At 44.0% G+C, this 23447-nt stretch overlaps 2 protein-coding genes and 1 long non-coding RNA gene across 5 annotated transcripts; 2 read left to right on the top strand and 1 right to left on the bottom strand.

Annotated features, from left to right (window-relative positions):
* Window positions 1–1526: 1526 nt before the first annotated feature.
* kera (keratocan) lies at window positions 1527–2659 on the top strand. The gene is made up of 2 exons (XM_074697837.1): window positions 1527–2388; window positions 2490–2659. Exons 1-2 carry the CDS (start codon window positions 1527–1529, stop codon window positions 2657–2659), a joined length of 1032 nt encoding a protein of 343 aa, XP_074553938.1.
* A 4475-nt stretch (window positions 2660–7134) lies between these two features.
* epyc (epiphycan) lies at window positions 7135–22680 on the top strand. 3 transcript variants are annotated; one of them, XM_074697834.1, is made up of 9 exons: window positions 7135–7350; window positions 10911–11109; window positions 17522–17714; window positions 18654–18839; window positions 19209–19340; window positions 19547–19705; window positions 19781–19983; window positions 20086–20181; window positions 21409–22680. In XM_074697834.1, exons 2-9 carry the CDS (start codon window positions 10918–10920, stop codon window positions 21577–21579), a joined length of 1332 nt encoding a protein of 443 aa, XP_074553935.1. In that variant the 5' UTR covers window positions 7135–7350; window positions 10911–10917; the 3' UTR covers window positions 21580–22680. The 3 variants fall into 3 exon arrangements, with proteins under 3 accessions (XP_074553935.1, XP_074553936.1, XP_074553937.1); XM_074697835.1 differs by lacking the exon at window positions 18654–18839; XM_074697836.1 differs by lacking the exons at window positions 18654–18839; window positions 19209–19340.
* LOC141810372 (uncharacterized) lies at window positions 10082–15731 on the bottom strand. Its single transcript, XR_012600085.1, has 3 exons — window positions 15561–15731; window positions 13458–13530; window positions 10082–10215 (listed from the first exon to the last, which is right to left on the bottom strand). It is a non-coding gene; the product is annotated as an uncharacterized LOC141810372 (long non-coding RNA).
* Window positions 22681–23447: the final 767 nt, after the last annotated feature.

Raw genomic sequence — 23447 nt, 5'->3', positions numbered from 1 at the left:
CCTGATATTTGTGCCTTACAAAAAAATTTCTCCACCCCGACTGGTCTACTTTTTGGACTCATGAAAGGATGGTCCATTAATGCCAAAACAAACCAGAGATAGATCGATTAGAAGAGTCCTTTGGTGGACTTTTTCTTTGAGTCATGACTCAGTTTTATCTCCAACAAGTTGTACAGTTGTTGACAATTGTCCTGTAGTACAAAGGGTTCAAACTCAATCCTTGGTACATCTAAGTGGTTTGCAAAACAGATCAAGCAAGCCGACCAAAGGAGGACAGTTTGTATATTTACACTTAGCACTCAAAGATCAGAGCCTGATTTTAAGTGGGCCATGTCTGAAGTGCTTGAAAGGCTAAGCTCACCAAACACCACGAGGTTACGACCTTAAGAAGAACCTGGAGGGATCTGATTGGCCAGGAGAAGCTTAGGTGTCATCATGAGTGACAGGTTGGCACAGGTTGAATGAAATATCTTGTCGTACAAATACCGGGAAGCGTGAGGAGGAGCCTTGTCATTTGGGACTACGCTTGGTCACCAGCAAGACGTAACACAAGAGGGGACGTAGAGAGTGTAAGGTAAGCTGGAGAAACACCTGGGGTGGTAATGAGGTAGAGATTTGCTTTGGGATTTATCAGTGAGTGGACAGGTTGCATTTTGTGGAGCAAGGTTGTGCAGCGTGACCTTTGTACAGTGAGACAGCAGGGGCGCATCCTTTAAAACAGGTGCTGCAAAGGTTGTCTTTGAAGCTCGGCGTTCTCTGAATGAATTCCAGACAAAGCTGGAGAGCATCAAGAATTTAAATGAGCTCCAGATGGCAGCTGAAGGGAATCAAGCAGAAACTTAAAGGATGGGTGGACAGACGTGATCCCTGAACTGCTTTGAGAGTTTGTTGTCGTCTTGTTTTGTTTGGTTGACATGCATCAGCTGCACTTGCACTCATTAGCAATTTCAAAATGGTTAAGTCGCTGCTGTGCAATGCAGAAACATGCACCCAAGGGCTTTTCCCTAACTTCCAAGGCTTGTGCACAGCAATGTGTTGCACCTGTAGATGGTTGGTGACCATTCTCTCTGAGTTAAGGTGTGCACATGCATGCAGATAAACCAGCGTGAGCTGACAGAGACGCAGCGCACTAAGCTGTGCATGTTGGAGCCAAAGCTGGATGAGCAGTCGGCATCGTACAACTGCCGCACTAAGTCTCCAAGGCTAAACTCAATATTTAGCCTAATGCAATTAAAGTTGACCCAGCTCTGCATCCTGTTGGTCTAAAAGACCTTGAGTTAGGCGTTACCATGTCTGTTATAAATCTGTAATCTGGGAGAGGCAGACAGTTCCTCAAATGTAAACAAATATTTGGGTCATCACTTCCCGTCCTAATTCCACAAAGTCCCCAATCCTTGACAAATTCCAACACCTTCGCTGATCCTCTTTCCTTTAAGTTTCTGGAGCATTAGGATGTCCGTCTGTCATGTCACATGGTTGTCTGAAACATTGTTTGTCTCTCTTCCTGTCACAGGTTTGGCAGTACCATGGCACCTCTCCTGAGCCTTCTCTGCATCCTGTGCCTGGTCAGTCCAGCTCTGGGCCAGGACATGTCTTATGAAGAATACACAACCCAGATCCGAGCCTGTCCCAAAGAGTGTCGCTGCCCCCCAAACTTCCCTCGTGCAGTCTACTGCGACAACAAAGGCCTGAAGAGTATCCCCAAGATCCCCCCTCACACCTGGTACCTCTACCTGCAGAACAATCACATCAAAGTGCTGTCGGCAGAGTCGCTGCGTAACGCCACACAGCTGCGCTGGCTCAACATCAACCGCAATAACATCACCAGTGACGGTGTAGAGGAAGGTGCCCTCAGTGCCATGTCTCACCTGGCGCACCTCTACATGGATGACAACCTCTTGTCCTCTGTGCCGTCGCCCCTGCCAGCCAGCCTCGAACATCTACGCCTCTCACGCAATCGGATCTCAAAGATCCCTGCAGGTGTCTTCAACGGTCTGGATAAGCTGCACCTCCTGGACCTGCAGGGGAACAAGCTGCTGGATGATGATGTAACTGAGGTGAGCCTGAAGGGTCTGAACAGCCTGGTTCAGATCAACCTCGCCAAGAACCAGCTGAGCCGCATGCCTCTTGGCTTACCCGCCACCACCACGCAGCTTTTCCTGGATGGAAACAACATCGAGAAGATCCCAGCAGGGTATTTCAAAAGTTTACCCAAGGTGGCGTTTCTGAGGCTCAACCACAACAAGCTGGGCAGCGGTGGCGTTCCCAATAACGTGTTTAACGTCTCCAGTATGTTGGACCTGCAGCTGTCGCACAACCAGCTGACTGAGGTTCCTCTTATCCCCTCGGGCCTGGAGCACCTCCACCTGGACCACAACCAGATCAAGAGTAAGTCTGCTACATTTCCCCAAACCTTTCCTCATTACTGAGTGATTTTTTTGTTGGCGTGGGAAAATCTTCTAACATCAACCTTCTCTGTGCGTTTTCAGGCGTTAGCGGCTCCACTGTCTGTCCTGTGGACCCAGACTCTGTGGACGACTCCGTCAACGACAGCATTCCCCGACTGCGCTACCTCAGACTGGACGGCAATGCCATCAAACCACCGATTCCCAGGGAGGTCATTCTGTGCTTCCGCCTCCTGAGGTCTATCGTTATCTAAAGGACTCTTCTGTGTATTTCTGCCTCATCTTATTTTCTGTGAATTTACTCAACAAAACTGGTTTTTGCATGTTCAGCCTATATGTGAAAGTTTGCTGTGGAAATCAAACACAAAAAATGTTTTCAGAGGATTTTGGGGAAACTCTGCCGGAAATGGTTGAACTAGTTTTCTTTAGGTGGCAATCTGTTGACACTAGCTGTGCCTTAAGTTGGTGTAAGCATCTGCATGAACCTTTAAAATGTGACTCTCACATTAGTATGTGCGAATAAGACGTGGAGATCTCTGCTCTCCCTGTCATTACACTCCTTTGACCAGCAGGGGGGGGGTTCTGAATGTAACTTTTTCTATCGTTCTGGGAAGAGATTTGCTTTTTATGTAGACTTGAAGCCAAATCGTTGGTTATGTATTCTGGGTTTGGGGTCTTACTTCCTTTATTATAGATGATTATAAATATCTATACTGTAGGTAATTTATTTTATTTAATATTTGATACATTTAGGTAGAAACTTTTGAGTCCTGACAAACTTCATGGCCAATATCACTTTATTCTTTGCGCACAGAGACATGCAACAACTCTTTTTTTTAACAAATCCAACACACTTTTTAATCACGGTCTGTACTTTTCTGAATAACCTGAGCAAGAGATTTCATTTTTACTGTCTTTGATTTTAATAAAATGTCTAAAAATGAGGTGCTCGGTGTCCTTCATCTTGATTAAATCTGTGGTAGTGTTGGGTTTTTTAATTTCCTTGTAACCTTTAAAATCGGTCATGAAACGTCCCTCAGTTTCATACCAATTTATGTTAACCCCTTACTGCCTGAATTAATTAACAATTATAAAAAATGCATCCTTACAGATGTTAAATTAAGTGGAGATTGTACATTTTAAGTATAGTACACACAATAGTTAATAACTGAGTTTTATTTTATAGACAAGAGAAGTTCATCCCCTGACTTTGATTGTATTATTACATAAAGGATCTGATACCATCTTTGGTATGTGCAGAATATGAATCAATAGGTAATAATGAGATACAAAGGTCATTTCAGCTGCATAAAGACCTGACAGCATATGTCGCAATTTTGGGACAACAGGCATCAAGGGGTTAAGGATATGCTGAAGACAGCTTTGGAGAACAAAACCAAAATGAGCAGTTCAAAGATAAACATTAACTGATTCTTGATGAATTGATGGCAAAGTTTAACTTGAATCTCTTGTGTACACCTTGGATGTCAATGTCAAAGCTCTGAGACACAGGAGCTGAACCAGGGGCGAAAATCCCGTTTCATTGTTGGGGGGGACAATAAACAGTAAAATTTCAGAGACTGATTCCTAGGGGGGACATAAAACTAAATGCTATAATTTTTGCTGTGTTGTTTTATATTGTGATATTAAACAGTGACTAGTCCCAACTATGGATAATCAGCCTAGATTTAATTTTCCTTTAGTTCATGAAAAAATGTTTTGGCATGAATGTGGAAGCAACACATCCATAACACTATGAACTCAATAATTAGTATTTTATATCCAAATTAATGAAAAAAGTATTGATTTTAATTGGAGGACAATAAGGGGTTAAAATTAACAGTCAGAATGGAATTAGAAACTGGATCTATTAAAGGTCTAAGTCAAAGTCATAACTACTTTATTTTTAAATCAATAAATCTAGAATAGAAAATAAGACTTTAATAAATAATGGCTTCATCTATGAATTCATAAATATCACTAGAGATGCCTCTGTCTCACTAGAGGCATCCTAAATAGTTTTAATATTTGTGTCATAAATGAGAGGACAAGGATGTCAGCATGTCACCTGTCTGTCTTATCTGTCACAGCCTTCTTTGCATCATAGAGGAGAGGCTGTTTGCCAGCCAGCAACAAACGGTGTGATAATTAACTTATAAATAGTTCAGTGTTTTAATGCACTTAATCACGATCCTTGGCGCTCTGTAGTCTGTGTCTGTGTGTGCGCACCACATCGGATGGAAAGCTCAATCAGCGTCTTTTTTTTTTTTTAAGTATACTGTCAGACTTCGGAAAAAGGAGTTGACATTTGCTTTCCATTTTCTCCGTGTGTCTGTTTAACAAGTGAAGTTATGATTGATAAGTCTTTCAGTGAAAACTACTTACTTGACCGCGACCCTCCGCTCTGTCTGTATGAGTTTATTTGTGTGCGCGTGTGCGCGCGGCTGCAGCATCCCTGCCGGGAGAAATAGATTGGATCAACTGCAAGGATCGTGCAGGGAGGGGTGTGTGTGTGATCTTTCAATAGTTAAACTCGTCAATCATTGTGTTTTAAGTAGCATGACTTATATTACACCATTGAAAAAAAACCCTCACTATTAGAAAATTAATTACAACTGGATTTTTTAGGGGGGACAACTTTATAGAAGGGGGGGACATGACCCCTGCGTCCCCCCCGGGATTTGCGCCTATGAGCTGAACAGCAATATCATCAGAAATAGTCCTAGAAGACCAATAGTCTTCTTTGAGCCTGATAGTGTGAATGTGTCTCTGCCAGCTCCCAGTGTTCCAGTTTAAAGAGTGACCCTTTAAACTGGAGACCTTCAGCTGAACGTGTCAGTGAAGATCCAGTTTACAACAGCTGTTAAAACTCAGAAGTCTTCAGAAATCTTAGTTTGGTTTGATATGCATATATATATACGTTTCATAATCTCCTCATAGAAATAGAAATAGAATAGAAAATATTTTATTTATCCCTGAGGGGAAATTCAGGAGGAGTCACAGCGGCAATCGAGAAAGCAAAAGTAAGAAAGTGTGTAGAAAGTGCAAAAAGTTCCATAAGAAAATAGATGCTGACAGCTTGTCCATCATTCTCCAGTTCAGCCAGCCTCCACCTCCACAGGGTCCAGGACTGAGCTTCTTCAGCAGTCTGTTCAGTCTCTGTCTCCTGGATCCTGTCTGCTCACAGCAGGTGAAGCTCTACCAATGTGGTGTTGGTGTCTGGTGTTAGCTCCATTAGCCATGTCTGTGAATAGCATGATGCTACTCTGCCCTCTGGTATTCCCTCTGTTGCTGGGTTAGCACAGCTAGCTCGTCCATCCTATTGGAGATAGATCTTACGTTCCCAATAACGATGGATGGAAGGACAGGTCCATGTCGTCACTTCTTAGTTCACACCTGAGAACCAGCGCGTCGTCTTCACCTCTTTCTCCTCACCTTGTGGGAAACATCAGGCCTTGCACCAGTTAGCATTGACATGCTACAGGCTGCTAACAGCTCATTTCAGTTGTAAATAATGCAGGCATGGCTACATGTAGACAAACACAGGAGCAAAAGTAGTGAAAATATCACTGAAGACAAAACCAGTTTGGTGTCCATGACCAACAAATGAGCCATACAAAGTAATGATCCACTCCAAATACAAAGATGACAAAAAAGAGGCAAAAAAAGTTACAAGAAATGGACAAAGAAGACAGAGTTGCTGCAATGGGCAGTCATAACTAACAGGGCGGCGTCTGCAACTGTCATCTATTCTATCAGATCAGTATTTAATGTTGATCTAAATCTGTTTGAGGCATATTCCGCTGAATGTCCTCAACCAATGGTTGAGGTTGCTTCTCAGGCTCAAACACGGCTCCATCTTTGCTGTCTTCATGCTTTAGACGGGGAAGTACTGCCATGGATACATCCACAAAGCGCTCCTTTTCCGACCTACAGCACACTCTGTCATATACAGTAGCTATCTCTTCAATGGTGAGATATTCTGTGCACATTTTCATTCATTTCTGTCCCTTTGAGATCTTCTGGCAGCAGAGAAGCTCTGAATATAAGTACCAGCTTATACAGCAGGTGCAGAAGGATGTCTGGCAATCCCAAAACGTCCTTTTCCCCTCACTCATCAGGGGGTCTAGAGTTACCGTGGGAGTGAGCGCAGAGAGGTGGGTGGCTGGGTCCAAATCAGGGCCGAATAAAGCTGACAGAGGAGGGTTTGCTAATAGTATCCTGTGTGTGTGTGTCTGTGTGTGTGTCTAATACCTGGATATGAAGGCTGCTGTGGTTTCTCAGACCTGAGCTCTGCAGAGTGTTCAGCGAGCGAGGAAAAGCAGCTAAGACCAAAAGTCGAGGCAGAGGCCTTCCCCGAGCAGCGACTTCCTCTCAGCACCATGCTAACAGGGGCTCCTCACAGAGCGCCCATTGTGTACGAGGCCCCGTGAATCCCCCCCCATACATGAAAGCAACACATGCCAGAGCTTCACCTCAGGAAAAGGAGACAAATATTTCAGTCTGATTGAGCTTAGACAAATAAAGGATACTCCTGTAAGGGATAAAAGACTATTTAACCATTAGGGGCCTTTTCTCTCCCTCTTCCTCTCCCTTCCTCCATGTTTGTGTGTGTGTTGGTGTGTGTGTTTGGGATGCTCGTGCATGTGAGTGTAGGGTGGGTGCGCACAGAGTGACCAAAAGCAATCTGCCCAGGTCCAATCAGCCTCAGTGCCGAGCTTCACACATAAGCAGCAGGGCACTCAGGTCTGCCAGACCCCCACACACACACACACACCTTCACACTTTGTCACATCCACACACACCTTTAGCACACACACACACACACACACATACCCTCCCTCCTCAAGGCACCCTGCGCGACCTCTCACCATTGGCCAAGTCCCGGAGCCCTCAGCATCTCCATCACGGCTGAAGGGACCATTCGGGAAAGCAGGAGACAGAGGTAAGCGTTCTCGGGTTCTTTCATGCCGGCTGCTGCGGGGGGATTAGACGGGCGAGGAGGTGCAGTGTGACTTCTTAAAACCACTACTACTCAGGGTTTAAACTCCAGAAAACAGCCAATTAGCCGAGGCTGGAGGTGAAGCTCCTTTTTTTGACTCGTGTCTAATTTCTAGCGACTGTCTTGAGGTGTCGTTTGGTTGTGATGTGATGTCTGGCTGGTTTTAAGGTGTGAAAGTTCGACAGGTTGTTTTTTTCATGATGCTGATTTGGACTTTGGTGCTGATACTATTTGTACATTTTTTTCCCAAAAAATGAGCTCAAAATTTCAAGATGTCATAAAACTTGCAACCTGTTGCTGATATTTCTGAAAAGATCTTTGTGTAGTTGTGGAGTTTTTGGTTCACACATAAAGTTTTGTTAAGCTTTCTGAGCCTGTTTGAGATTCAAAACAAGCTGCAGGATGTTTGTCAGGTTCGTTTTTGGCCTTGGAGGAAGAAAAAGTGGAATCAGTGGATTTGAGGATTGCTCAACGCCGAGCCAAACATAACAGGGTTAGTGTGAAGGCTTCACATGCTCACACAGGTTACACACACTGTCCTCTGTGATGGCCTGTGTAAAAGCAGAGCTCTGTCTGCAGGATTTCACATCTGCACGGCAGAAAGTGTTTCTACGTGGACGCTGCTCACCTTCTCTCAGCTGCTCTGAGCTCATGCTGGACAAAAAGCAGAGGAGCTGATCTGCATGAGAACTCCATCCTCTGATATCAACAAAGCTTTGATTCATAGCTGCGTTTCTTTTTTTTTTGTTTTATATCTGTCCTCGTCCCAAAAATAGCAGCAGAGGTTTGGCAGCGCTCTCTGAAAGATAGGTGTGTTAAGACAGAGCGTGCGTCTGTGGGAGGTTGTGTCTTTCCGAGTGTGTGTGTGAATGTGTACCTGTGTGTGTGTGTGTGTGTGTGCGGCTGAATGAAGCTTTTCCTTGCAGTCGTAACTCACTGCCATGCTGTCCACAAACCTCGGAGGAATTTGGAGTTTGAGTGCTGAGACAGGCAGCGAGGGCCTCATAAAGGCGCTCTGTGAAGGGGCGAGGGGTCGGGTTAGCTCAGAAACCTCTCCCACTCAGTCTGCTCCTCACTCGCTCCATCTAACCCTGGGGGCCAACATCTTGTCCACATCTCCACGTCTCTCCTGTCTCCCCTTGCTCTCCGTTTCTCTGCCCCTGCCTGGAGGACTCTCCACAGAGCCGCTTGCTTTCAGACGGAGGTTTGAGTCTTCCTCCTCATGTCTAATGAAGCAGAGATTAACATATGCTAATCCTGTTAGCACGTCCCACAGGAGACTCACTAAAAGCTCATTTTAGCTGCACATTTCTGCTAAAGAAGTTTTTTAGAATCAGTTTGACCCACTTTAAACCGCCACCTTTGACTTCTCTCTGCTCAAAGTAGGTTTCTAAGAATTCCTAAGCTGTGCAGATCAATTAAAAAAAGACGCTCTCATGCTTCCTTATCAGATCTGACCTTTGACCTCTGGCAAGTGCTGACACGAGCCAATATGGCTGCTCCCTGAAGCAGTGACACTCTGACAAAGTCCAAAGAGGCCCTGGGATCTGGATCCCTGCAGCTGTCTGCACCTCAGTTATTAATCTACTGACCTCTGCGTTACAGCCCAAAGTCAGGCTGCTGCTGTACTGTACCCAGGAGGAGCTGTGCGGCTTATATCACACAGACACGCCTCTCTGCAGGAACTGAACTTTAAGATAGGTTCACTGATACACCTCTTTAAAGACCAAGACTTTCAGAAAGGTTCCTTTGTTTTCTGTTTTATCAGTTTGATCCTCTGCAACTTAATGATTGCCTGTGAGACAACAGGTTTTTTGCATCATTCTGCAAAAGGATGATGCATCTACAGTGCTGGTTTGGTGCGTCTCCTCAGGAATTAGCATGATGTGGGTGCAAAGTACAGTATGAATACAACCAGCAGAGGCAGTGTAGAGGCAGAGCAGATGGTGAAAGTGCCTTTCTTGTCTTTATGACCACTCTATCTGCTGTATGTTCACACGCTGATGGACCATCAGTTTAAGCTGACGCATTCAAACCATTAATAGCGTGGCTCAGCCATTTACCATTGTACGGTTTTGAAGCCAAAATACCCCCCTCATAGGTGCCGTCATTTGCAAAGGCTATAAGTTTACAATCCCTGAAAAAAAATACACAAGAACGGCAGCTGTCAATCATCATTAAACGTGGCGTAAAGCCTTGTTTTTAACCGTTTATAACTAATGAAAACAAAACTTCTCAGAAAAAATAGGACCTGAATACAAAGCAGCCAAACATTATCTTGAAATCACCACAACAAACAAATGTGTGAAACATTTCTACGAGGTGTATTCATTTTCAAAAGTTTGACCACAGCCCATCTGGAATGACTGGGGAGATGGATTTTTTGACCTATACTGCAGCCAGCCACCAGGGGGAGCAGTTTTTGTGGCGACCGCACTTCAAGCTGAGCAAGATGACATTCATTTTTATCACAGTCTATGATTCAAACCCATCCACACACCACTTACCAACAGATGGAGAAATGTGGGGTTCAGTCTCCTAAGAGACGATGACCTTAAGTGTCGCTGTGTCTGTTATTTACATCCCACACTTCCTGTAGATGTACATGTCCTTGGCATAATGACATGTCCTCCAAATGAATCCTTTAATGACCAGCTTACCTCAGAGTTGAGCATGCTTACATCAGATCTGTGTCAGTTCTGCTGTGGTTTCCCTCTGTCCTCACTCGTAGGTTAACACCCATCATCTGTTGTCTGGACGCATTGCTGCTCATCCCTCCGTAATGATGGGCCTCTTCACATCCATGTTCTAGAGGAGTTAAAACACAACACTCTGATTTTTTTTTTTTTGTTTCAAGACAACATAGCTCAAGCTAACACCACAAAGCCAAAACTGATCAGTGCAACCACGGCGTAAAAAACAGTTAGAGGCCTCTGAGCTGCAAACATGCAAAACAGACACAGTTAGCGAAGCAGTTTGATGATAAAACTCTCTCAGATGTTCGAGCTTCAGCTTCCTTCACTGTAGCTGAAGCATTAAGGTCCACAGACTGCTGAGTGGTTGGTGAGTCTGCTCCTGTTGTGTAGAGTCAATCTTTGATTTTCCATAATTGTAGCTATGAGAATTTGTCTGTCAGTCTGCAGTCTGTGCTGCATTTTTAATCATTTAAGCTCCTGTGAGTAAGTTTTGGGCTGTGTTGATTTTGGCGCCCCCTGTGGACAAAGCAGTTTATTGTCTTAAATGTGAAATTATTGTTGTCTTAACTAAAAAAACTCATCCAACTGTCTATTTAAAACCACCTCTATCTCTTCTAAATGTGCTCTGGCGTAAAATATAACAAAAGGCATCTTTGGTCTCACACCTACCCCTCGCCACTGATTCAAACATTAAAGATACCTCTGTAGAAACAGTTTTAAAGTTCATGATTGCTTGTTTATGTCACAAAGAGGCATCATAGACACCCTCTCCCCTCTTTAACTCTCCCTCTTTCTGCTCATGTTAAGGTGGACTATGAGGATGCTCGTGCGGCTTGTCTTTGGACTCTTGGTCCTCAAAGCGGTGGTGGCCAGCCCCAGGTTCTCCAGACAAGCTGACTTGGACTCGTACGACAGCGCCAACTACGATGTGGATCTAGATAACCAAAATTTGGAGAACCAGGATATCTACGACTACGAGGAGGAGTTGACAATTGATGATCCTCAGGTAAGAAACTGTATCACTGATCCCTCAGAAACTTTCAGCGAACACCAGAAAAGTTTATTTTTCATCTTTTCTTCTTCCGTTATGTAACTCTCTTTATGAAGCGTGCAGGCTCGTCTGGCTGCAGAGCTGCGATGGCGTAATATGGATGATACTGGGCAGAGGTCAGCAGGTTCACAGAGCAGACAGGCTTCCTACTGATACAAACTGCAGCCATTTGGAAAGTACACAAACAGTTTTATGTACTGCTGAGAGCCAAAGTATCCACACTTTAATACCCCTGCACAGAAGAGACTCACCAGGCTGAATTCTTCAGCATCTGGAGCAGTTTTTATGTGTGTAATCGAGCAATATTTATGCATGAGTGATGGATGTGCTTTTATTGGAGAAGTTGATGAAGGAATCATTTTTATCGAGCAGCATTTTTCACGGTGAAAAACCTTCCTCTCGAAGCAGCAGAGGTATAACTCTGCTTCCGACTGGAAGTTTGTTAAAGCAAATGAAGCAGCTGATTTGAGAGGAGAGCAGTTTGCTCTCTGAGACTTCACTCTTTCTGATCTGACCCACATCCTCTCAGGGTTTTAGAGACGAGAGGAGGAGAGACACACATGATGGATCCCAGAAGTTTCCTTTGGATCTAGTTGAGTGTGATGTGGCGAGCCCAGTGGGCACGCTGGGATTTGGGGCTTTATCCACACTTCATGTTCCTGTTTGGACCGTTTCTTATCATGCTGGGGGGAGTCAAGACGGCACAAGGCAGAAAATCCACATTGGGTCCACATTACACACTTTAGAGTAGCTCATATATGTCATATCGCTGCAAATAGGATTCCCTTTACACTGGCTCAAGGAGCAAAATTCTGGCTTAGCATGGTGCTAACAGTATATAATGGGAAATCCCATAGAAAAATGGCAAAGCTAGCAGAGTTAGCATTTTTCTTCTGGGTGTCTGAACTTATGACTTTAAGAGATGTATGGAGCTTTACAAAAGCATGTCCGACGTAGAGTGCCACCTTTCACTACAGAGCACAGCGCTAATTTGATGCTAACAATTGGTGGATGCCTCTATTAAGGCTAGACATGTTGAAGACTACACATGCATGATTTTTCCAAGTGAAAACCTCCAGTCTAAGAATTTGAGACGATGCTGAAGTGCTAAAATCTGCTGTTTCTGGACTGTCCGCTTAAGGCTGGCTCCGGAAAGTACCGGAAGTCAGATACATGCCAAGCCAAAAACTGTTTTCAAAGCAGAAATTAACCTATTTACAGCCTGGTTCAAAACATGTCTCCTGTTTTAATCATTAAGTTTACTGTTGGCACACACTGTGCGGATGGTGATTTTTTTCTAACTCAGTGGATGTTAACTCAGAGGATATTAAGATCCAGAGCTTGCCCAATCAGAGGCACAGCTCAGGTCATGTGACTGACAAGCGCCCTTTAGCTGGACACAAAGCCCTTGCCACCTCCAATATGGCCGCACTTCCTGATTTGCTTCATTTTCTGTTTCAGAAACAGACAAGTGACACTGGGAAGGCTACATCCATGTTTTATACAGTCTATGGATTTTTCACATGAAAATACTGAGACAGGAAACAGGTTGTGTCTCTGAGAGCTGCTGAGCCCCCTTGTGGCATAAATTAGAACTAAACTGAACTAGATGTGTATCTATACAGTATAACAATAATACAGCTGATGTGGTGGAGTCATCCACCGTGGCAGCATTCTGCAGAAGTTTGTGACGATTGGTTTCTGCTGTTATGCAAAGCTTCACCACTGAGTGTGACACATGGCACTGCTCAGGGTGGAGGACTGTGACCTGCAGCAGCTTTGATAACCAGCCTGGATATGTTGCAGCTCATTGCAGGAGGAGACACTGAACAGTTAGAATCTGTCAAACATAAAGTTTTCTTCATAAACGCCTTTTAAGTTCTAAGAAAGAGCATTTTCTTCTCATAGGTGTCAGTCGACCGGTTGCTTTGGATTAACAGGATTTGATACACACACGCCTCAGATGTCAGGAGAGAAATGAAGCGCTGATGAGCTCCAGGCCTCTGAAACGCTGACTCTTTACTTTCCACATCCATCTGTTTGTGTTTCTCCCTGTCTCTCCTCAGGGCGGCTTCCTTTAGAGCAGAGTTATTCAGGAAAACAGAGCCAAGTGTGCTGCATCATAAAACCTCTGCTTTAATCAAAGGTTCATTTACTTTCCTCTGAGCGGCCAAACATTCAGTCTGCTGTCTCTTAAATGGAATAATGTCTTTAATAACAGCTGGTGGCTTTCTATTTCTGAAAAATATCATTTACAAAATGTATCCAGCCGTTAAGAATCTGTTTAGGTCCTAAGCTCTTACCTTTAAGCTGTGGTTTGTGCTGGTCTTGCTCATTATTTTGCAACGTCTTCCTTACATTAGTTAGATGAAGAGTCTGAAAAACACAAATGAAAACATGGAAAGCCTCACTCAATCAAGTGTCATAATCTTGACTGTTTGTGTTGAATGATTTCACTTAAAGGCACAGTTGGGTTTTGTTGCGTCATCTTGATTCCGGTAAATCAATCAATCATTCAATCAAATTTTATCTATAGAGCACTTTTCATACAAAAAAATGTAGCACAAAGTGCTTTACATGTCTAAAAACAACCCTTACCCATTCCCACCCCACCAAGACCCCCGCAAAGCACATACAAACTGACACATTTGGACACTCTGTAGTGTTTTCCCAGGATGAAAACTACATTTCCCTTGAGCAATATTACTAACTGTTGATGTGACTATTTATTAACATTTTTTCCTGACTAATTAGAGGCGATAACGTGAATGGAAGCATTGGAAATTGTGGTGAAATCTTTGTTTGATACATCTTTAGGCATAGTGCTGATGTTAAACAGTCGGCTATGTTCAACAAGCTAACAAACTCACCACATCTGTGCATCTTTAGTCATCATCACTGTGCATGTCACTGAGCCCCTCATTATAACCAGCAGCCTGCTGATTCACTGAAAGGCTGTCATTTCTGTTAGAGTCAATAATATTACATTTTATTTGAATGGCGCCTTTCAAGACACTCAAGGACACCTTGGAGTTGGAATACAGAAATACAAAACAATGTAAAAAATGCTTTTAAAAACAATGATTTACAAGAGATAAGGGAGGGAATGAATCAAACAGAGACATATTTACTGTCCACTGAGAGCTGGGGGTCAAACATGCGGATCGATTATCTCTGTCAGGATGACAAGCCCACAGCGCAGCTCTGTGCAGCCCATAGTAAAGATGCTAACAGCTCATCTCAGTCAGACACAAAACAAGAGCTAAGTTCACAGAGCTGTAGGACTCTGAATATAATTGAATTAGTTTGAGATTCAGATGGAGCAGCAGTCAGAAACAACGCTTAGTAAACTCAATATATGAGTCAAAAATCACAAAAACAACTTAAATGTTCACAAAATGCAAAGCTCTCTGTGGAACCAGCCTTTGAAATTTTAAACCAGGCAGCACAATTTGACAGAACACCTGTTAGCGATTAGCATGCTATGCTCTATCAAATGGAAGCTACCCTATGGTACATATCTACCTCACTTCTTCATGACCTTTGTGTCCTCTTAACCCATTTACAGGCTGCGAGTTAATCTAAAAAGATTAAAATCTTAAAGTTGGGCCAATACAAAGAAATAGTTAGCCTAAACAGCAAGCTAGCACCAGTTTTTAGCCTCTTTAGTTCACTTTTAAAGAACAAACCACGTCATCTATACTGAGCAAACATCTAACACACAGCTATCGAGGGGATTAGCATGTGGCTAAAATGTTTAGCATCTCCCTGAAGCTCGAATACATACAGTCTGTTGGATTTTACTCATCTTTATACCCTTGAAATGTGACTTATCATGAAAAGTGTTCATTCTTTTCAGAGTATGTAGCTAATTTCTGGCCAAGGTGTCGTGATTCTGTGTTTTTTTTCTGGTTGTTGTTAGCCTGCTGTGATTAACTGTTCTGTTTCTGATGTTGAACTCTGGAAACGCGGTTTAATTCAGCTCTCTGTAGCCAGCCCTCCTCGCGCTGGTTTATGCTAACCGTCAGCAGCAACACAACATCCAGCCTGATGCTAACGCTCACCGTCTCTCCCTGAGCTCTCTCTGTTCCCAGGCTGTCTCTGAGCCGCTCTCAGTGCCTCTGGTTGCCAGCCTTTCACCTCTCCTCTCCCCTGGGAGTTTCTGTTTGCTTAGGGGAAAGGGGAAATGAAGGGGAGAGCTGCAGTGAGCTAACTCTGTGCTGGACCCTTCAATGGTGCACCTTGTTGTATCTCAGGCTGTGTCTCTGCCAGCCTCTCAAATATGACTGGGTTCGTCTTCACTGCTGCACTTGAAGCCTCTGCACGGCTTCAGTTAGGGTTGATTTCTAATCAGCTCTCACTTTAATGATGCAGTGAGATAAACGTCATGGATTGAGTTTATTTACCTTTACTTTAAGTCCCCCTTTATCTGACTGATCTCTGATCTGTGTGGCTGACAGAAGCCGCAGAGACTCAAACATGGATCCGTGCTGCTACCATGTGTGTCTTGGTTCCACAAGGACCATTCCCATCCTGCAGGGTTGAGTCTGCTGTGCTGGGCGTGAGAGATGGAGAGAGTCAGGTATTACCTGTGTGGGTGTGTGGGGGTTCACTGCCCTCATCTGGTGGAATAGTGGCACTGCATATTGGATCTAACACTGAATACATTTTCCACTTTTAAAAGTTGTATTTTTTTATCCGGGAAAAAAAAATGCTTCATAGTGACATATCAAAAATTAAGATGAGATCCAACTGATCACTTTCCATTTTCCTTAAAGTATTAATGAGTTTTTTCCTCATGATAAAGCTCTCAAGAAGGAGATACAAAATGCAAGTTTCAACTCACTCATATCTGGTGCAATGCAGAGGTGTGTTTTTACTGAGTACCATCATATAAATATAGAAAGTGAACATATGCTTTCACAAAAGTCTCCTCTGTGCTTATACATGGTTGGTCACATGCTGCTGCCACCTTGTGGTAAAGAAGTGCAGGTGCTGATGTGAGGGTTTCAGCAGTCAGTGATCCCAGTTTTGGTGTCCAGAGGTTATTTCTGGAGGTCGTTAGATGGTTGTGGATAAAAACGAATGACTTATTAAGGATGAAATAACATATTTCAGATGAGCAGCATGCTGGCTGCAGTTTAGGGCAGTGATTTGAACCATCACAGGATTCATGCTGCAGCTTTAGTCAAAGAAAAGTTATATGTATCTTGTTGCTTTCACTTTTGTGTCACTCTTTGTATGAGCTGTCGGTATAGACCTTATTGTAGGGCAGTTTAAGCCAGTTTGACTCAGCTTTACCTTCCTCTGAAGGAGAAGTGACAACTACAGACACTCAAATTTGTGCAACAAAACTTAAGGGATGGGGTCATTGACACCTGCGATATTTCACTTGGAAGTCAAGACTTAAAAAGGTTGAGAACTGCTGTTTCAACTGAAGAAAAATGCATTGTTTTGCATGTGATTTGTGCAGCCTGCACCATTAAAAATACAGTATTATGTTGTAAACGTCTACAGTTGATATAAGATACTAGAAATAACCTCTACGTCACTATACTTATCTCCAATTTAGCATCAGGCTGCTTGAAGTTGATGCAGATATCCAGCTTTGATGACATTGGTTGCTTTAGCTTACTCTCTGTTCAAAATAGACATGAGCATCATTTAACGCTCATGAAAGGGTGTATGCATCATGGGTAATGTGTTTTAGGTGCTTTTATAACGCAAAAGGAACTGTGGTATGGAAAGGACAGGAAAAAGTACTCGTAGCTTGAAAGAAGTACAAGCCAAGTACAAGCTAAAAACATGGTGTATGTTGCCATTGTAGCTCGTTGAATTCTGTTTGTTGTTATTTAATCAACAAGATAGTGGTTAATTAGAGGGGTCATTAGCCAACGGTTTTACAAGTGCACCCCATGTACAGAGGCTGAAGTCTTTTTGCAGTTGCTGGTTCGCCACATGACATCCTCTTCTCTCTGCTCCTCACATTTCATGTCTCTCCTCAGCTGTTTCATCAATTAAGGCGAAAATAGCCCCAAAAATATAACTTAAAATGAAAAGAGCTCAGCAAAAGGTTAAAAGAAATGCTGGACTTTTGACCTGTCATTAGTTTTTCAGTTGTTCAGTTTGTCAACGATTGGCAGATTGAACACGATGCAGGTGCAAGATTCCACATGCTGGTGTTTTGATCGATTTCTTAACCGTGCATGATTTGGTCATGTCACCCTCATTCTTTCTCCTCACATGTCCTGTCTCCCTCAAGCTGTCCTATCAAAATAAAGGCCCCAAATTAATCCATAGACAGTTGTAAAAGATGTTTTTATTTTCCTAAGTCGTCCATCTTTGACTCACTGTCCGACTTTCTCAGATAGAGATTGGAACGCTGGCCCCTCCAGACTATAACTACGCCGTACCTGAGGCCTCAATGGAGGAAGAAGAGCAAGAGGAAGAGGAAGAGGAGGAGGTAGAGGAGCAGGAGGAAGAGATGCCCTTAACGCCTCAGCTGGTCCCTCAGGGTTCAGGAGGATCTGGGGTTCTGATGGGCCCTGACACACAGAAAGGTCTGAGAAAGCACTTGATCTTTACTCCTGTAGATATGTCTTCTGTCTGAGGTGTTCAGAGGGCTTTTCTCGACCTTAGGATGAACTAATCTGGCTAAACATCACAGCAGTCATCTGTTCCATGTGCATGTCTTCCATTTACCGAGCTGTTCACGGTTAAATGTGTCAGTCTGTGTGTTCACCTGGTCCTCACTGAGCCTGATCATTGCTCTGTCTCACCTGTTTATTAATCCCTAATCTTGTCTCTAACAAGAGGTGGAGCTGCGTCTGACGCCTATTGACATCCTTCATGTCTCCGGTGATTTCGGGGGCTCTGTCGGGTCCGGAACCTCAGGAGCTTCCGGGGTCTCTGGGTCTGGGGGTTCAGGAGACCTACTGGTCTCTGGGGCCTCTGGGGGTTCTGGTGACATTTTGCTGATCTCTGGAGCCTCTGAGGAGCTCCAGAGCTCAGGGGGATCTGGGGAATTCTTGACCGGTGGGGATCTCTTGATATCTGGGGATATCTCGGGGTCAGGGTCAGGGGTGACGTCTGGAGACTTTGGTTCTGGAGGGGTTCCCATTGAACTTGGCTCTGGAGGGTCTGGAGACCAGTCTGGTTCTGGGTTCTCTGGGGATCTCTCAATCTCAGGGGCTTCTGGAAGCTCTGGGGTTTCTGGGTCTGGTGAGTCCGGGGACTCAGGAGTAATATTTGTGTCTGGAGGTCAGTACTTACACCAACTCTTCAAACTCTGTGATTCATGTTGATTCTGTGTCTTTAATCCATTTAACGGTGTTAAATGTTGACTCTTCTGCTTCATCCATTGTTCCCCTCACCCTGCCCCTAACCTCATGTTCCTTTAAATGCCCGATTCATTGATTAATGGGTCGATTGGTTGTCCATCCCACCCCTCATCCATCCTAACCTCGTGCCTCCTAACCCCGACCCTTGGCTCTAACAAGAGGAGGAGCTGCCCCTCATTCCTGGCACTGTACCCAGCGAGGCGTCTGGTGCTTCTGGGGAGTTCTCAGGAGCTTCAGGAACCTCAGGGGCTTCTGGGGATATCTCTGGAGACTCAGGGGTCTCTGGGACTTCTGGTGTCTCTGGTTCTGGGGAAGACCCTGATGTAATTCTAATCCCTGATAAAGGTCAGTATTTGGACAGGGTAGAAACTAAAGTAGAGCCTACTGGCTGCATGAGTTTTAAATTTTGAGAACTGGGATCAGCATTGGCACCTTGTTAGCGTAACTTCAGGAACTGCTTTCATAATGTCCTTCCCTCCCTGGATCAAGTGATTTTTACTTGTTTGCGACCTCTCAGCTGATCACATCATGTCATAATCCTCTAAAAGCATTTCTCTGCTGTTCATCTTTAACCTCCACCATGGCTTTAAACTCTAATATCTGATTGTGACTCACCACGGAGGCAAACAGTAGGCTGCTGGTTGCCAGACTTCCTGTTCCATGTCTGTGCTGATCTAACCTGTTTCTTTAACACCTAATCTTGTCTCTAACAAGAGGAGGGGCTGCTCCCGACCACACCAGAGACCCCTCAGGAGGGTACTGGTGGAGTAGAAGGGTCAGTGACCTCTGGGATGCCAGATCCCGGCGAACCTGAGGAGCCTGAAGAGCCTGTGATTGACAGGACAGGTCAGTATCTGAAAACAGGGACTAAACTCAAAGAAATCAAGATAACAGGTGTGATATTTGAGAAAATTTGGAGCACGTCAGATGTACAAGGGACGCTAAGACCAAAACTCCCTTTGGGTAGGTTTGAACCCAAAATGTGGTTTTGCTTTAGGGATGTGACTTTGGTATTAAACTCATCACCATCTCTCTTCTCTCTGGGACGTCAGGTATGCCCACCTGCTTGCTCTGCACGTGTCTTGGTGGATCAGTCTACTGTGACGACTTGAAGCTGGACAGTGTGCCTCCTCTTCCCAAAGACACCACTCACTTCTACGCACGCTACAACCGCATCACCAAGATCAACAAGTCCGACTTTGCGTCCATGAGTAGGTATCCAGTTTATGTGAAATGTGCGGCGTTGACTCAGTCGTCAGTGTTTCTGATCCTTGTCTTTTCTTTAGACAAGCTGAAGAGGATTGATTTAACCGCCAACGAGATAAAGAGCGTGGACGATAAAGCGTTTATGGGCCTGCCTGAGCTGGAGGAGCTGGTGATCCGGGAAAATCATATCTCACAGCTGCCTGCGCTCCCAGAGACAATGACCCTCATCGACGCCAGCCAGAACAACATCGGCACTAAAGGCATCCACAAAGAGGCGTTCAAGGTACGTAGACTCACTCTTTCTCTGAGCTCTCTTCCTGGCGTTGAAAAGTAACAGCGTTAGTGCCTTACAACTTCTTAAACATTTCTTCCATCTTGTGTCCAGGATATGACCAGCCTGCTGTACCTGTATCTAACGGACAACATCATTGACTACATCCCCGTACCTTTACCAGACAGTCTTCGGTCTCTACACCTACAGGTACGGCTATTTCTCTTAAAGTCACGGTTTGAGGATTGCTTTCCTGAGCAGATATGATGTCGCTAAATGTCTCCAACAAAACAAATTGCTTAAAACCAATGTCATCAGCATACATGTTGAACATTTGGGCAACATAAGCAGCTTTTTCAGATTTAAACTCTGATTTAAAGGTCCCATATTCTGCTCCTTTTCTGCAGTTTAGTATGGATCACTGATGTCTTCATGAAATGGTAGTAACATGCTCCAAAAAGCCAATAAATCAAGCACAGCAGCATTGTTTCCAGGCTCTCATAGCCCCTCTGTTCAGAACGCTCTGATTTAGTGGGCGTGACCTTCATATGTAAATGAGCGCCCCAATCTTCCGCATCACTGAGAGCGGCACCACGAGCTCCGAGTGCAACATGTTTAGAAAACAGTGAAGCTCATTTACCGTAACATTACAGGCTAAAACAACAGGCTAACCGCAGCTAAAGTTAGCATCCTGAAGCTAACACAGAGACAGGGGGGACACTGAGGAAAGCTCTTCCATCTGCTCCACAGCACACAGCATTTAAAATACTCACATTTCCAGGGTCCCAGGTTTGTTGGAGGATGGTTGGTAATGCACCTGGATTCAGGACCAGTCTATTGGCTAGCCCTCTGTTGTATTGTCCAAAGTTGGAAAAGCAGTCAGCCGTGAAGTGACTAGCACACACATGCACAGTTTTACTGAGTGTAGCTGGAACATTTCCTTGATAAATGAACTCTAGCCACTTAGTCTTGTCTTCTTCTGAGATGGGAAGCTTGTGCATGGAACTATGTGGCTGTTTACAGCCAAAAACAAAGCAGTGATGGCTCTTCAACTTTGGCATCTCCTCCCCGCTGCTGGAGAGGGGAGCGAGCAGGGAGGGGGTTCGGGGGTATCTGCTCCGGTGGACCAATCTGGTCAGACTTGCTCCTGATTGGTCAAAAAAGGGAATCGATGATGTCGGCAAATCCCTAAAATCCAAACAGCTCGTTTTAGGTCAGGATTTTACATTCACAAGCTCTACTAAGTACAGGTTTTGTCATTAAATATCAAATTTTGTGGGCTGGGAGGAAAGCCAAAGACCCACAAATTTCACTAAAAGACTTAATAAAGGGATTTTTGCATAATATGGGAACTATAAAACAGGACAATTAAATGATTTACAGTGTGACGGAAAACAAAGCAGATAGTCTTGTGATGCTTTCTGTGTTTTGTTGCAGCGTAACAACATCCAGATGATGCACGAGGACACGTTCTGCAACCTGAAAGATTTCAACTACATCAGAAACGCACTGGAGGACATCCGTCTGGACGGCAACCCCATCAACCTCAGCAGGACCCCGCAGGCCTACGTCTGCCTGCCCCGTATACCCATCGGGGATCTCATCTAACCACACAGACACATACCTTCACTCTTGCACACATTTTGTACATATTTAAACACACACACGCACACATACAGCTTTTTGAAGCGTCACATTTCTTTATCAAATCTGTCACGTTTGCTGCTGATTTTTGCTATCAGATCTGTACAGTTTGGCTCGGCTTCTTCGCCATCAACACGCAGGTTAGTCAGAGTCATATGATTGAGGATTTCCCGAGCCTTTTCCCCTCCATATTTACTCTTTTTTTACTCTGACCCGTTGACTCCAAGCCTAGCTCCACTCATTCGTCGCCATAAATAAGTAAAATATGATTTGAGGGCGCTGCAGAGTTTTATTCTGGAAATCATCTAGATGTTTTAGAGTTGTTGCGGTGCCTGACTTCCTGTGCTGCTCAATCTGCTCTGTGCAAATTGCTGAGTCATGCTTCACCAAAAAATACCCACCAAGTTTCAAAAGTTTAATATACCCACCCTGCAGCATTCTCCTGTAGCTCAGATTTAGCGGACGGTAAAGACAAACTACAACCAGCAATAACGTGCTCCCTCACCTGTCTAAAAGCATTCACACACATTCATACATACACACACACACACACACACAAATTCACACAAGAACTTTGTAAGAAGCCAAACTGTTCCACCGCTGAGGCACCTGGAGACGTAGACCTCTCACCTGTACGTCTGTCAGTGTCCGGAGAGGAGGAATCCAGTAATTTTGTTTAAATATGTTTTCTTTTGTAAAAATAATAATTATAATAATAATATTAATGACAAATCTAACATTGTTTGGAAATGTAAACTAGCATATTGAAGCTGGAGCTTAATGGAAGGCAAATGAAGTATGTAATGCAATAAAGAAGCATTTAAACACATTCACTCGTTGTAAAGTCTGTACTGTAATATAAAAAATATATATTCTGAAGGAAAAATATTTTTTACATGAACTGCAATATTTGGTAGGTTTCAAAGAGTGATGTTCTGAAGGTAGACGTGGCCTGACTCAAAGACTTTAATGTGTGGATCTGATGGATGATCGGGGAGGGGGGAGATGTTTGTGGACGGGGTGACGATTAATGCTAACAGCTTGCTACTGTGTGCTCTGTATGGAATAACCACAAGTGAATAAAGTTGTTTTGAAGACCTCTCTGAACACGGAGTGGATCTTTGTCTCCATTAACCAAGGGGCAACATCCGGTTAGTAAAAATGAAGCTCGAAAGTTGCTGTTCAACAAGAATATGCTTGAGGCTGGCTGCAGAAAGACAGGAAGTCAAGAACACACCCAGCCATAAATACAAACTTTTACGACATTAAGAAGCATATTATTTATTATATAAAACATGGACGTAGTACGACGTCACCCATCTATTTCTGAAACAGAAAATGAAGCAGATCAGCTTTCACGGCCTTATTGGTAGTGGCAAGGGCTTCGCGTACAGCCATAGGGTGACTGTCTGTCATGTGACCTGAGCTGTGCCTCTGATTGGGCGAGCTTGGGATCTTAATATCCTCAGAACTGTTGAGTTAGACAAAGATTCACCCCATGTACAGTGTGTGCCGATAGTAAAATTAGGGACTCAGAAAGAAGATGTTTTTTGAACCAGGCTACAAATAGGTTAATTTCTGCTTTGAAAACGGCTTTTTGTGGCTTGGTGTGTATGTGACTTCCTGTACTTCTGGAGCCAGCCTCAAGTGGACGCTTGAGAAACAGCAGGTTTTAGAAATTCACCATTTTCTCATATTCTTAGACCGGAGGTTGCTGTTTAGTACGGTGAGTGAATTTTTTTCTAACCTTGCGGGTAAGAAGTTTTTGAGGATTGTTTCATTGACCAATCAGAGACATAACTCAGGTCATATGACTGATGGGCGCCCTATAG

This window comes from Halichoeres trimaculatus, unplaced genomic scaffold, assembly GCF_033239565.1.
Source record: "Halichoeres trimaculatus isolate MK-OKI-2021-1 unplaced genomic scaffold, fHalTri1.1 fHalTri1_scaffold_21, whole genome shotgun sequence".
NCBI lineage: Eukaryota > Metazoa > Chordata > Actinopteri > Labriformes > Labridae > Halichoeres > Halichoeres trimaculatus.
Note: the sequence above shows the minus strand (reverse complement) of the source record. Positions and strands in the feature narration are given on the sequence as shown.